The sequence below is a fragment of the Bubalus bubalis genome, chromosome 12 (assembly GCF_019923935.1).
Source record: "Bubalus bubalis isolate 160015118507 breed Murrah chromosome 12, NDDB_SH_1, whole genome shotgun sequence".
NCBI classification, from domain to species: Eukaryota; Metazoa; Chordata; class Mammalia; order Artiodactyla; family Bovidae; genus Bubalus; species Bubalus bubalis.
The window spans coordinates 94882411-94896931 of record NC_059168.1 but is presented as its reverse complement, the minus strand read 5'-3'; the positions used below and the strand labels follow the sequence as shown (position 1 = coordinate 94896931).

The 14521-nt window shown below is 41.6% G+C and overlaps 1 protein-coding gene across 2 annotated transcripts in view; it reads left to right on the top strand.

Moving 5' to 3' along the window:
* Nucleotides 1–14521, top strand: part of PSMB7 (proteasome 20S subunit beta 7) — a 57545-nt gene that overhangs the window by 15110 nt on the left and 27914 nt on the right. For both annotated transcript variants that reach the window (XM_006072198.3, XM_044926332.2), the window contains exon 6: nt 12669–12727. In XM_006072198.3, coding sequence (XP_006072260.1) covers nt 12669–12727 — 59 coding nt within the window. The remainder of the gene's footprint in view (nt 1–12668; nt 12728–14521) is intronic.

The window sequence follows — 14521 nt, the reverse complement described above, 5'->3', positions numbered from 1 at the left end:
AAGTGAGAAAATGAGTATTTCATGTAAATTCTCATGTTTTAGTGAAATTACCGAGTTTTTTATTATGAAAATAAAAAGACAGCTTTGTAATGGATCTTTTTTTTTTTTTTTTTCCTGAGTTATTTGACAGTAAGAGCTGGAAGCTACAAATTACCCATAAGACAGGGGTGTCTAAATTTTGTCTACCCATGGGCCTGTATTGGTGACTAGCCAGGTGCCTGAAGGCTACTTTTAATTTACATGGAACAGAAGACACCTGTCTCGTCTTGCGTGTCTCTTAACCTTCTGGCACACTTCCTTGAGCATCGGGTCCAGGAGCCTCCTCGCTGAGGGCTCGCCTTCCTGAGGGTTTGCTTAAGAGAAGAAGACATCAAACGCCTCATGGTGTGGCCCGCGGACAGCTTCTGTCCTAAAGCCTATCTTGTGAGGAGGATGCCCACTGTAATGGTAGCTGAGTTCATCCGGTAGCTTGCCCGCTTGCGGTGCCGGCAACTGTGAGAGGTCCTTTACTGATAGAGGCTTTGCACTGCTCTGAGGTGGTTGCCATCATCCTTGTCTTATGAATGAGGATATTGAGGCTCAGAGAGGTGTGCCGAGGTCACACAGCCTGGAGGTGCGTGGTCTGGCTTGAGAACCCCGGGTCTCTGTGGCTTTTCCCCCTTGGCTTGGTTGTTGCTGAGTGGTGTGTGGCAAGTGGTTCAGGCCAAATGTGATTTGATCCATTCTCAAAAAAAGAAAAATGCACCCCTTAGGTTTCATTTAATTATTTTCTTCTTTAAGAACATAATTTGCGGGAGACTGCAGGTGATTGATTAGTGGAATTGTGGAAAGCTGGGCAAGTTTTTTTATTTTTCTTTATTAAGAAAGGGAAAAGGGTTTTGGTGTTCTTTTTTTTAAATAGACAAAATGTGGGTTCTTTTAATTCTCAGATTAATTAGCTTATTCTTTTAACTTGCCAGCTTTTCTTTATTAAACAAACTGAAGTAGTGTCAGGAGAAGCTTGGGGACCATCTTTTGCTATTAGTTTGGCAGTGCTCCTTGTAGCTGCATTGGCAGCGTATATAAAATTTTTATTTTGCCCACTTATTCACATAGAGAATTAATATGAATGAAATTTAAAGCACGACATTCCTGGAAATGAGGCCCTTGGACAATTTAAGAATACTAACTTAAGGAATAAACATTGATATGCACCATTAGGGAAGGCTTTGGGTCACTGCCAGGGCCGTCCAGGTAAAATTCTCTCTCCAGATGAACTGGCTATACAATTTCCTAATTACTGGAATGTACCTAAGTCCCAGTTTACAGAGCCCCCTAGCAATTAAAAAGATTCGTGACAGAGTAAACATACCAGATGTCTCACCTTGTGGGCAAAGAAGAGTCTTAGAATTAAGTTGGAACTTAGGAACATCAGTAGGGAATTCAGACCTACCATTTTTCTCCATATTTTTACTCTAAAGTGCAACCTTCGCGCAGGCATTTTATTACCTCCACATGACTCAATTTGAAAAAATTTCCTGTGCTATGTATATCAGACCAGTGCACTACAAGATGGCAAATATTTCTTCCACATTAATTTTCAACTCTGAAATCAGATGTGAACTCTGATTTAGCACTGTATTTAGTTCAGTGGCCTGTGTAAAAGCCTTCTCAGAGGGCACATACTTGACCAGAGCTAGTCATCTAACCTCTCTGAACCTCAAACCCCTCATTTCTAAAAGAGAAGCTGACTGACTTTCTTTTACTTGATATCACTGGATCATTGGGACGCTGCAGTATCACATGTGTGAACACACTCTGTAAAGCACTACATGCTTTCCCCTGCACATGTGCTGTGGCATCATTTTTCATTTTTCAAGGTAGGGTGGGGTTGTGAAAAGAGCTGATCTTTGTAGTCAGACTGGGTTCAGATCCAAGTGCAACGTTGATTAGCTATTTGAGCATTGATTTCTCCTTCAGGAAAATGGAGGTTCTAAGGTCACATTTCCATGGGAAATGTGAGGATTAAGCAAGATACCACATGTAAAAATCTTTGTGTGTGGAACATCATTGGTGTTTGGTGCATGGTGTTTTGATAATTTTTGTGCTAACACATTCTCTGTGTGCAGTTCTGTGTACTAAGATTTTCCTGGCAGTTTTTCTTGCTTTGATTAAATAAGATGAATTTCAGAAGATTTAAAATGTGTGATGCATGGATTTTATGTCTTAAAGTTTATACCACTATGGGATGCCAGGAATTAAGTAACTGAGAACCAAAAGCCCATGAAAGTTGGATTATGCATCTTGATTTCCTGGTTGTTGCAAAGGTGGTACTAAGCCAATAGATGGTGCCGTTATGTTAGGAAATGAGAAAATATTTACTTCTACAATTCATCATGTTGTTTCAGGGAGTGTAACAGAGCCAGTCCTTGCTGGTTCTTCATCTGTTCTAATTAGTGTGGACTTAGTTCTTGATTCTGTGTAAAAAATATTAAATGTTTCTTTTTTTAGGTCAAGTAGTGAGGTATTGAATTAATATTAGGGTGCTCTTCCTCTTGTTTTTTCTACTCTTGACATTTTACCACGAAATCTTTTGTAGTTTGAATTTAGTCCTTAGTTTACAGCCAAAAAAAAGCCCTTGCCAGGAGTACATTTCAGAAGTTAAGTGCAGTGCGCACAGTTTTGAGTCCTTTGCTTTAAACCCTATTTCAGAGAGAGTGAAGTTAATTATTAATTAGTTCATCTTTACCTGCTCTTGTTTCAAAATTGGCCCTACTACAAAATGTACTCTCTTATTCTTGCTAATATAGCCTAGTGCTTGGTCATCTTTACTTCTTTATTGGACAGACCAAGAGGAAAGTCATTTTATATATCAGAAGACTTTTCATGTGGAGGTCATATAGCTAGGGATTTGCTGGCAACCAGATCTACCATTACTAGCTGTGTGGTTTTGGTTAGGTTCCTTTACCTCTGTGATCTTAATTTTTTGTTTGTTTTTCATCTATAAAATGGAGATAATACAGGTGAATAAAATGAAAAAATATGCAACAGTGCTTTTGCACATTTTCCCTAGTATATAGGATTTATTATTCACCCAAGGCTCTGTGGACAAGATAAACCTTTACTTACACTTAAGATTAAGTGTGTTTTTAAAAATTGTTAAACTCTGTGGTCCTTTGTCCTTGAGGGTTCTGAGGGACAGGGAAACTTGGGAAAAGCCTGCAAAGGGATTAACTTGCAATTTGGGAAGCTGTTTTGAAATGTGGACCGGCGTAAAGGTGCCTTTGAAGGCCTGTCAGCTCCGACTGCCTCAAGCTCCCATAGTGGGAGAGGGAAGTGTGCGCCCTGCGGTCGGCGGTGCTGAGGGGCAACTTGATTCCTGGCGGGGCCTGATGAGCGTGAGAGCCTGATTAGGAAAGGCAGTATAATTTTAAGGTAGTTTTCATCCTCCATCTTATCCTTTCAGCATAGAGTTCGTTGACTCCTTTGAGTTTTCTGGCCTTAACACATTGTGGTATTTCATTGAAATACATTAATAAAACACAGCCTTCACTTTTTAGGCCTGAATGCCCCAAATGCTAGTCTTTTCTTAAGAATAAGTGTTTATAGCCTGTCGGGTCAGTGAGACATTGGCAGTTACAGTTATAAGAAAAATCCCTGTTCCCTTTAAGTGGTATTTAAAATGATCTACTTAGAATAAAATTTAACTCCTTTTTTACTACATTACATTTAGAAAAGGAACTGCATTTCTTGAGAAATTACTTTCTGAGTGAAAATGTTGTTGGATGCTTTAAAATCTCTTTCCTAGCATATTAAATGCAGTATATATATTTTTTATTCATTGGGGATAAAAGATTGACTCTGACATTGAGGTACATTTGCTGATGAAAAGGAAGCATTCTTTCCCCTCACGAGGGGTTTAAATGTAATACTCAGTGCTTACTCAGGAGTGAAAACATCAAATTAAACTGTTTATGCTGACAAAGGACGATTCTGGATTTCCGCAACCCATGCAAGATTGTCTGATTGCTTGGCCTGCCTCTCCACGAAGCTTTTGGCCAAGGCTTATAATGAAATGCATGCATACAATTAAACCATTTCAAGTCGGTGTCTGGGTTTTCCCAGGCCCTGAGAGGAGTTCCACTGCTCTCTAGTGGCTGAATGTGTTCCCCCAGCACCGTCATTGTTTTATTTTCACAAGTCAGCTCTTCACACTTGGTCGGTGTTGGCCTGCAGAGCAGGCACCAACACCAGGAGACCAGGCCTTGTAGACCAGAACAGGGTGAAAAATGATCCCAGTCCATGGGTCTGTGAAAGCCCCAAATTTTGTCCAGGATGAGCGGCCAATTGACTAACAATGAGCAGGTGTGAGTAAGTGCTCTGTCAGGGAGAGCTGACACTGATGGATGAGAACGTTCTCTGCCTTGCTCCTTTATTGCTGCATACATCTTACACCCTGGCAGGCCACAGTGGCAAACAGGTCCTTGGGTGCTTAAAATGGACTGCTTCTTACCAAAAGGAGCAGCTTTCTTCCTGAAAAGATCTGGTTAAATTGATTTGGGGGGAAAGCAGTAGAAATCCATTTCCTGCTCCTCTCAGAACTTCATGGGAAGAAATTTTAAGGACCTTCATTTCTATTAAAGCTGCCAACCCTGAGACTTGTTGAGTATGATTGTCTAAAAGAGCCCCTAGAGAATAGGAACCTTGTCCTAGAGTATTTGTAATAGCTCGCTCTTACTGAGCTTTTTACTGTGTGCCAGGCATCCTGTCTTACACGTGCCATTTCGTTCAGATCTCAGCCAGCCTATGAGGAAGACATGTTCTGTCATCCTCCCCTTTGTGTTGGGGAGGCAGCCAGGGCAGTAGGGCTGCTGTCTTGTCGTTTCTGGGGCATCATGCACCTTGTCTTGATGAGGTGGTGCCTCCTGGAGCAGTTTGGCAGCCCTGCAGGGCTTTGAGGGCCTCAATGAGGTGCTGGGGGAAAGCAGGGAGGAAGCGCAGAGCTGTGCACGTCCTGTGCATCTGTGTGTCCCGGAGCCTGCCACCCAGTGGGCACCTGGGATGGTTGGTTTGAGACAATGACTGGGGAGTTTCACCTTCTGAAAAGTGGATGGGCTAGAGCCACCAGTGAAAGTTGCTCAGTCGTGTCTGACTCTTTGCAACCCCATGGAATTCTCCAAGCCAGAATACTGGAGTGGGTAGCCTTTCCCTTCTCCAGGGGATCTTCCCAACCCAGGGATCTAACCCAGATCTCCTTCATTGCAGGTGGATTCTTTACCAGCTGAGCCACAAGGGAGAGCCACCAGACCTAGGTTTGAATCTTGGCTACCCTTGCTGACTTTAAATTAGCTGAGCCTCACTTTCCTTGTCTGTAAAGTGAGGAATTACCTGTACCACATGAGTTTAGAGTCAGGGACAGAAAAACCCTTGGTAATTATTTTCCCTTCCCCAATGTGAGAATTTATGAGCCTAGACATGATTAGAAAAAGCAGATTTCTACCTGATGACTTTTTGAGAGTTTGACTTGAGAGAGCAGCGGGTTTTAGAAAATTATTTGTCTTGTATAGTTTCTTCAGCATGTCTAATAAAATAGATTCTACAATTGCTGGGTTTAATTTCGTACTTTTAGTTAACCCTGACATGTTTAAAAGTATAATCTCATGTTTTTTTTTTTAATCCCACTGTCCTTAAGCCATATTAGTGTGGATGTTTTTTAAATATATAGAACAGGTAAAAGCAGTATCTCAGTAGAATTTTCTCGATGCATTTTGAGTTTTCTCCTGAGATGGATTGTTCTCTTAGAAACAGGTTCAAATTGAACTACTAAAGTAATGCTGATAAACTAAGATCAGAAACACCCTTAGAGGGTTTACAAAATGGAGAGTAACTTCACTGTTTTATTTAATTTTTTTGAATGGGGCTATTTAAAAATAAATACTTTGGTACTTGAGTAGTATTGGTAAATAGTGAATGGCATCTGTTTAATCATTTAAAACATTTAACTAAGATCCCAGTCTCATTTGAATTTCCAAGCAAAACACAAATTAACTGTATCCAGATGTGTGTTAATTGTTCTGCTGAAATCTAAGCAAAAAGTTAGAAAGCATGATTTTGGGGCTAAGGGAGTTAAGAAAACTAGAGCTGTTTTCATGCTTGCTTGCTAATCTTAATTTCAGGCATTTGGGTTTGCAGTCTGAGAGACAGCATGATGAACAGAAGCCGTGTTGGACACTTTAGATTCAGACAATTGGGCTCATGTTCCCAGATTTGCTAATCGTCTGCTGTGTGATCTGGGCAAGTTCCTTGTCTCCAGGATTCAGTTTTCCTTTCTGCGAAACGGGGCTGGGCTTACCTGCCATGTCTGAGGAGCATAAAAAACTCTTGTGACTGTGCTTTAAAGCTTAATAAACACCAGGTCCACTGTGTCTGTTGGGGTCTGTTTAGTAAGTTGGTTGTCACATGGCAGACTTCTGGATAAGTGAGATCTGGCTTGGTGCTGGTATCCTCAGAGGACTTCATTGTTAAGATGATTTTACCTCTTTTTAAAAGATGTTGGTGCCTATCCTGAGGAAGCCCTCCTAAGGACAGGTAGAGAGACATCGTGTATTTATCCATCTGTGACAGTTGATTGCTGTTGTTCATTGGGACTGTTGATTTCTGCGTGGGTTGACCTGCAGGCCCCTCTCTGCAGATTTCAGGACCAAGCTGCCTGCTGCTGCTGCTACTACACAGCACGACTGTGACAGCTGGCAAGGTCTTGGTCTTCTGGGATGTCTTTTTTCATCCCTTCATGATGTCGAATTCTTCAAGTGTGTATCTTAAAAAATTGTAAGTAATACATTGTCATTGAAGGAAAATAAGAAAACACAAGTAAGCAAAAAGAATACAGCGCAACTCAGAAATAAACATAATTTTAAAAACTTTTCTTCCACGTGTGTATAATATGTATTGTATAAGCATATCTGTTAATTTTGCTTCAGAACATGTTTTTCCCTCAGTAATATTGTATTATGGACATTGCCAAAAATTATTGTTGTGTTTAATCACCATTTATATGAATTTGTTTGTTTTCCCTATCTCATGATTGTTGGTGCTGGACCTTTACATTTACCTCCAGTCTTTGTTGTTATTTTTTTTGTTTTTTATCGTCTAAACTGTGATCAAAGTGTCATTTGGGTTGTTACTATTTATTTCTTTTGGATTTATCTCTAGCAGTAGAATTGCTGGTTTGGTGGGTACCTGTAGCTCTGTGCTTTCTGATTGATGCTTCTAAATTGTGGGTTAAAAAAGTTCCATTTGTTCTTCTACAAGAATATATTAGATTGCCCTTTCTACTACATCATTGTCAGCACTGGGTATTATTCTTTCTAATGTTTGCTAATCTAGAAGTCAAAAAAAAGGCTATTTAGTTTCTATTTGTATTTATTTCTTTGATGACTAGTGAACTTGAGCAGTGTCTCTAAATGTGTATAGACCTCTTGTTTTCTTCTTTGTAAACTGCTGTGTCATTTGCTTTGTTGGTGTATTGAGAGTATTTATCTGTGAAGTCTTTAATGCCCTATGTGTCCCACATATCTCTGAGTTTCAGGACTCACATTTTACATTGTTTACAGATGCTAGTCTTTTTTAAAGCCAGTGGCCTAAATGTTATTAATAAGACAGATACTTCATTTTGAAAGAATGGCTGGAGATGTGACCCTTGTGGCATTTGCGCCTGAGCCCCCTTTTCCTGGAGGTCTGCGTCTGGGTGCCCCATGGAGTCATCCTGAATGTCTGTGGGTGAGTCAGGCCCTGCAGAGGTGGGGAGCAGACTGTGCTTTCCAGGGCATCTCTTGAATCCTTCTGATGAACACCAAACCTGGACAGCCAGGGTAAGGCAGTGCACACCCAGGTGGCCGCAGTGGATGTGGCAGTGCAGAGCCGTCTTGTCCCCCATGGACGATAGGGTGGCGTTGTGTACCCTGACCTCCATCCCGGTCTCTCCCTACGGCTGGCTGCCAACTGGTTTGGGAGGTGGTGGTTGAGCAGGTGGGTGGGTGTGGATGACACGGAAGAGCTTGGGAAAGGACAGTGGATGCAGAGGTAAGTCAGTAACTAGGTGGCCATCTCAGCATTGTGCACACCCTCTCTAAATGCCAGTCCCTGACTTGTACCTGGTTTTTCTGATTTTTTAAAGAGCTCTGTTCTGGAAGCAACACTGGCCACTCAGTAACTGTGGGTGGGCTGACAAAGGCAGACTTGGTGGAGGTTGCTAAGGAGCAGCTACCTGGAAACTACTGAGGAGACAGAGCTCTGGTGGAAGAAGGCAGAAATCCAGGGAGGGCATTTCTCTCCTGAGAATATCACAGAGCTCAGACCTGACTGGGATGTATAATAGGACATGGTTTTGTGGGTTTAAAGCACTTTTTCCCTTCTGAAAATTGACTTGCTTTACATTTGATTTTGTCTTATATTCGTTTTGGTGTGGTAAATTAGGTAACAAATGTTCCGTTTCACTTTATCAAGACATTTACTGCTGTAGTCACTCTTTCAGGGCCCACTATTTCCCCAGCTCCTCCATTTGAACAGTTGTACTGAAATCAGCCCAGTCTAATTCAGCAATTTTTTTTTCTTTAGTGCTGACTGTGTGCCAGGGACTGCTAGGTCTGGGGGATGCAGCTGAGAAGGGATGGACAAGTTGGCAGAGATGAAAGTGATCCACTCTTCATCTCTTAAGATGTGGTGTGGTGCTTAAGAAAGGCTTCTGGGAAAAAGTCATCTCTCAGCTGAGGTTGGACGGGTGTCTCCGAGTTCTGTGGCTTGTGAGGGGCAGAGGGAGAAGCATGTGTCAAACGTAGACTTGAAGTGGTCTGGACATTTAAGAAATTATTGTCAGCTTAGTGTTGGTGGGGTGTCAAGTGTGTGTGGATAATTGGGGAGGTGGGGGTGTCCGAGGGAGCCAGAGACCTGGTCATGGAAGGTCACGCGTGTCTGCTTTGAGCTGTATTGTGGCCTGTAGAACTTTCTGTTTGAGAGAATGACATGGGGGTCGCACCTGAGACAGAAATCCTGGCCTGTGCCTGTTAGTCCTGTAATCCTATACAGGAAGCCTTATTCCTTCACTGGGTTGTTATGAGGATGACAAAATGATAGCATCGGATGTGTGGCCCTTGGTGGGTGCTCAGGCAGAAGGCTCTTGTTTCCTGTCCTTGGCTGCCTCCTCTCGCCTGTTAGAGGAGTTGAGGGCAGGCCTCTCGTGCCTTGCTCCTAGACCCCTTCCTGCATTTGTGGACAGCATAGGCCCTCTGACATCGGTTTCCTTCACCTGACAATGCCTGCTGTCTAAAGCAGCGGCCCCTGTGCCTGGCCCACTGCTCCCTGGCTTTTCTGTTTGTTTATTCCTTGATGGGAAACCAGGCCGTTCTGACTAATTGTCTAAGGTGGCCTTGCTTTTGGAGTAAAAAAATGAGAGGATTTTTATTTCCGAGGGATTTTTGCCTTGATTTTGGGTATGAGAGTAAGAGGTTAGTAGGTTTGATGCTGAAATAATTGGAATGTCTACAGACGTTATAATGGTTTATAGGAAAAATGGGATAAAATATTTAAACATTTTGTGAGTCAGATGGCTGCCTTATTAACATGAAATTTGTCTTGATGGTTTATTGTATATAGTTTTAAGTGGCATTGAAATAAAATCTGGAAAACTTGAATGAAATTATATTTAAAAAGACAAGTCTCACTGAGTTTACCATCTTTTTTCTTTTTAATGGCTGGCTCCTTCCAGTTCCTTCCCCTGGATGCATTGCCTTGAAATTGTATGAGGATTTGCATGTTGTTCTCTTGCCGTTTTGTGTGATTGCAGTCGTATTTGAAACTCTTGTCTTCCTTCTTCTGCATAGCAGACGCACAGAGCTTCCCAGAGACCTGCTGGCCACGCCAGTGCGCTGCATCTCCTGACACTTCTGTGTATTTCTGAAAAGGGGGCGCCAAAGTCCTCCTTTCCTAAAATGCTAGGAGCAGGAGCTAATTTGCAAGTGATTTAGAAATTGTTTTTAGTGTTGAATTTCCCTTTCTTTTCAGATACATTTGGAGTCTGCTTATCTTTGATCGCAGAGGAAACAGCATCAGGCAGTTTATCAGGCTCTTGTTTTCCTGAAAACGTCTCAACTCTGTGCACACGTGTGTGACACGTGTGTGTGTGTGTGTGTGTTGGGGAGTGTGTGTGTTGGGAGTATGCTATAAGTGGAGAAGCAGAGGTACAGCACAATAAGGGTCCCTGTGTCCCTTCTGTGTGTGCCTCTCCTACACCTTCCAGCTCTGAACATCATGGTCAGATGAGAACGTGAGAAGTATCCACTCCATTGATAGACTTTCTTTTCTTCGAGTTTAGGTTTAGCATGCACTTTCACTTAGAGAGAGTTTGTCTTCAGTACTGTTTCTCATGGGAAAAAAAAGCTTTTGATAAAGGAAGAATTACTATATTGGGAGGGAAATATTTTTCATGTCTTAAAATTTTAGGTGAAGCTAAGCAGAAGGAAATATATGTGCTCAGGAAAAGTAAGAGTAAAATTAATTTACTGTGAAACTGTCAAAGAGAGGGTGGCCCAGGAGAAAATACAGAGCTTGTAGTCTTTAGGGAAAGATGCCTTTAAGGTCAGTTGAGTTTTTCCTTTTACAGTAACTGATTACAGTTTTCCACAAATGTGTTAGTTCTTAGTAAACAGCCATCTTTCCCCTGTCTTTTTCCAGCGTGTATTTCTGGCCTCTGGTGCGTGTATCCTTGGGCTCTTTGCAGAGATATTCTTGGACCAGGCTGGGAAAGAAGTATTTTTTTCCCTGTGGTTTCCTTATTTGCAGTTTTCTTATTTCTTCGTGATAGTTGTCCTTTGTTTTCCACACGAAACCAGCTTGTTTTTTACTGTGGAGTTCGAGATTGGTTCTCACTCATGCCTTGAAACAGAAACTTAGGTTACTTTTCCCCCCTGATCCTTGAAACTCAGAGTAAATGTGTACGTCTTAAAGCACTGGTGGACTTTGACTCTGTTTTCCAGGTTTTCCAGGACACATATACTATGAAATTCCAAGGCTGGATTTTGGTAAATTTGGGTAGATATATCTAGTTTTATTTGGGCACACTAGTTTTATATCTGTTAAATTTCTGTTTCCTTTCCAAAGGGCTTTTAATATCTCTTCAGGTTCCTTTTTTTTTTCTTTAAAAGAGGAGAAAAAAATTGTGAGAGGGGAAATGGGGTTGCCTTTTGCTCCCAAAGCCTAAATGAATAGTCATTGCCTGTAATGCCGTCTACACTCGTCGCTTCCCACTGCTTCAGATGTGATGTATCCGGTGCTGTGAAGGTAATGATCCTCAACCGCAGCAATATTCCCTAACAGGAGCATCTGTCATATTCATCGGGATTACCATGTTCATTGATTTGTGTCTGTAAATCTGCTGTTTCTACCCTTTAAATTTGATCTATAATTGGACCTCCTTAAATGGTTCAGATAAGCTAGTCTGTATTTTCTCAATGCAGCAATGCTGTCAGCTTCTCCTTTTTCATTATACATTCAGCAGACTTGATAAAATCAGCAGGACACCTCATTTGAAACTGTTTAATCGCTGCCTTTTTCCTTTGCTAAACCATTGAGGTGGTCAAGCGGTGTACACAAATCATTTTAAATAGAAAATATGGTTTTCTCTGTGACCCAGCTAAATAGATAGTGTTATGCAAAACAAGTTAAAAAGTAATAAATGCCAAAAAAATCTTCTAATTGGAGTAAAAAATTGTGGGCAACTCTATCCTCTCTCCAAAAGTAGAGTATCCTGAAATATTGCCAGAACCCTGTAAAGACAAGATGATGGTTTTCTAAAGATTCTCTGGTTTCTGAACAAAGCAAGTTTAAATTTTCCAGTGGTGCTGAGCTGCCTTTTGCATCCCTTCAAAGGGAGCCCATCCTTATTTGTAATGCCTTTACATCCTGCTTTTGTAGGGAGAAATTTGCTATCTGTTAATATCTATGCAGCATAACCTTTCAGCCATTTGCTATTGTGATAATAAATTTTTGTTTCTTTGTCTGTCATTTTGTCTACTCAGCTGTTACTCTTCAAAGTACAAACTAAAAATAATAGCTCTAAATAAATGCCACATAATAAAGTGTTTTACAGATGTAGCTGGAATAACCTAGTGGCTGCAACGTGCAGTCCTATTACTATTGCTGGTGCTGAGTTTCTTCCCTGTGTGTCAGGGTGACTCTACCAGGGCCAGCTCATTAAAACAATCTCTTCTTTCTAACTGGCTTGGTATTTAGCGCTATACCCGGCAGCCTGCCAAGGCACAGTTGTGAAGCAGAGAGTCGCAGCACAGGATATATGAAATTAAGTGGCATTCACTTTTTTGAACAAATACAAATTATCCATAACTTCATTTTCTTGCTTCAGGACTTCACTGTGAATAATTTACAGTTACTCCTATGAGTAGGTTAGAAGTGGGGTCAGTTGCAGGTTCACCTGAGATAGTGGTGAGTGAGACCCCAGGCTTCTGAAGAGCAGTGTTTGCCTGAGTTTTGTGGCCCTGTCATATTACTGTTTATACTGTGCTTGAATGTGACATTGGGTGTGTGTTGCCATTTTCGCTGCCCCACAGTAAACTTGAGAGGGAGAAGCTGAGAGTTGTAAATATGCTAAGTAAACATGCATCTTCTCTTCCCTATAGGTTCGGGCTCCTTGGCAGCGATGGCCGTGTTTGAAGATAAATTCAGGCCAGACATGGAGGTATGTAAGTCCCTACAGTTCTTTTCTCTTTCAGATGATCTTTCTTGTATGTTGGACATTTGCGAATTGATCACTGATTCCTCCAAAGTTTGAAGAGCTGCTGTTAGTTGGAATGCTCTTTGGCACAGGTAGTGTGTTTGCTGGGAAGACTGGTTACTCGGGAAAGCTTCACTTTGGAGTGGCCCTGCCGGGCCCTCCCTCAGCCTTGGGGAGGCTGCACTGTTGAGTTTTGCCCCTGGCCTTCGGGCTGTCTGGGCGTCTTCTTGACTGTAAATGTGTGACAGTGTAAGATGTGTTCTTATGCACTATCACAGTGTCTCAAAACAACAGGTTTTCTCACCAAGAATAGAGTAACTGTGTATGTCTGTACATCCTGTCACACACACCTGGCCTGAAAATGAGGGCAGTTTGAAAAACCCCTTAGAGTGTTCTGCATCTGGCAGAGGATGGGGACAGTACCCTGTATGTAGGGTCTATTCTCAGAGCATGGTGTGTCTCATGTCTCACATATAAAGAGATCCTTTTATTTTCTTGGGTAATGGGGAGGGTGGTATCTTCTGAATGACATTCCACCTGTGCCTGCTTTAATGGTAGATGTACCCCCCACTCAGCAGACCCCCAAGATCTCCAGGAACAAGCGGTCTTTCACTGTCAGTTTTGAGGCGGTGTTCCACGTGCTTGGTTACTTTGTGGTCCCACATTACTCCTCTGCAGTGCTTTATCCTCTCTGCTGAACCAGCTCGCAGCCACGTTATGTTCTGAAGGCAACCCTCATTATCTGCCCTTGTTTTTTTGATAGCAGTTAAATTTTTTCATGGAGAGTATCAACTTGTTTTCAACAATTATTAGGCTGTTTTATGAGTGGTTTACCCTGTTTCTTAATGTGTAGGTTTCTGCTGTTCCTGCTTTTGCAGTAGTTTTGTGTAGACAACAGAGGGTGTTTCTGGGAATTACTTTTTGACACTGCTTTTTGCCTAATCATCTTTGGAGAAGATTGCATGTTTAAAAAATTTTGTCCTTCTGTAGAGCTCATTGTCAGCAGTCTCGAGTGTCCTTGGAGCCCTCATCTCAGGTTTGGGCCATGTGCCAGGAGAGCGGAGGATGTAGGGCCGTGGATGCTGCCCAGCCAGGACAGGGTCTCCTGCCAGAAGCCACTAACCAAACCCTTGGTGTGTTGAGGAGAGCACACATAAGTGACGTGGTCACTAATGGCTGCTTTTCTTTCCTTCCTTGGATATCTGCAGGAATTAAAGCATGTGATTAAAGATAGAATTCAGCTAGGTATTTTGTTCTAGAAACAATAGTCTTGCTCCAATTAAGAATAGTAAAAAGGTCTAGGTATCAACTCCAAATGAGATTAGAATTCCTTTCTCATTTCTCAATGTGAACATTTATTCCCATATCAGCATTATTTTCTGTTTGGGGTTCTTAAGTATAGAGGAAAAATAAGGTATACTCGGTCACTTAAAAAGAAAAAATGATCTCCTAGGCTTCAGACTAAAGGAGAGGAATTCCTAAGTCTCCACAAATCCGTTAGAATTAGCACAGGTACAGGGAGAAAGTCTCTGATGATTTTCATTTAGAAAGTCACCTCAGTAATGTCAAGCCCTCCTTTAAACCACATTAATCTTTTCAAATGTTCTTGAAAGCTGTGTCTTTTTCCAATTGATTGGGACTTCCATATGTTAAAGAAAAATGAGAATTGCAGAAAAAGTTGAAAGCATGAAGTATATTAAAAGTGACTTTAACACTCTGCTAAAGTAATTTTATATCATTTATTTAGAGTTTGGAGTT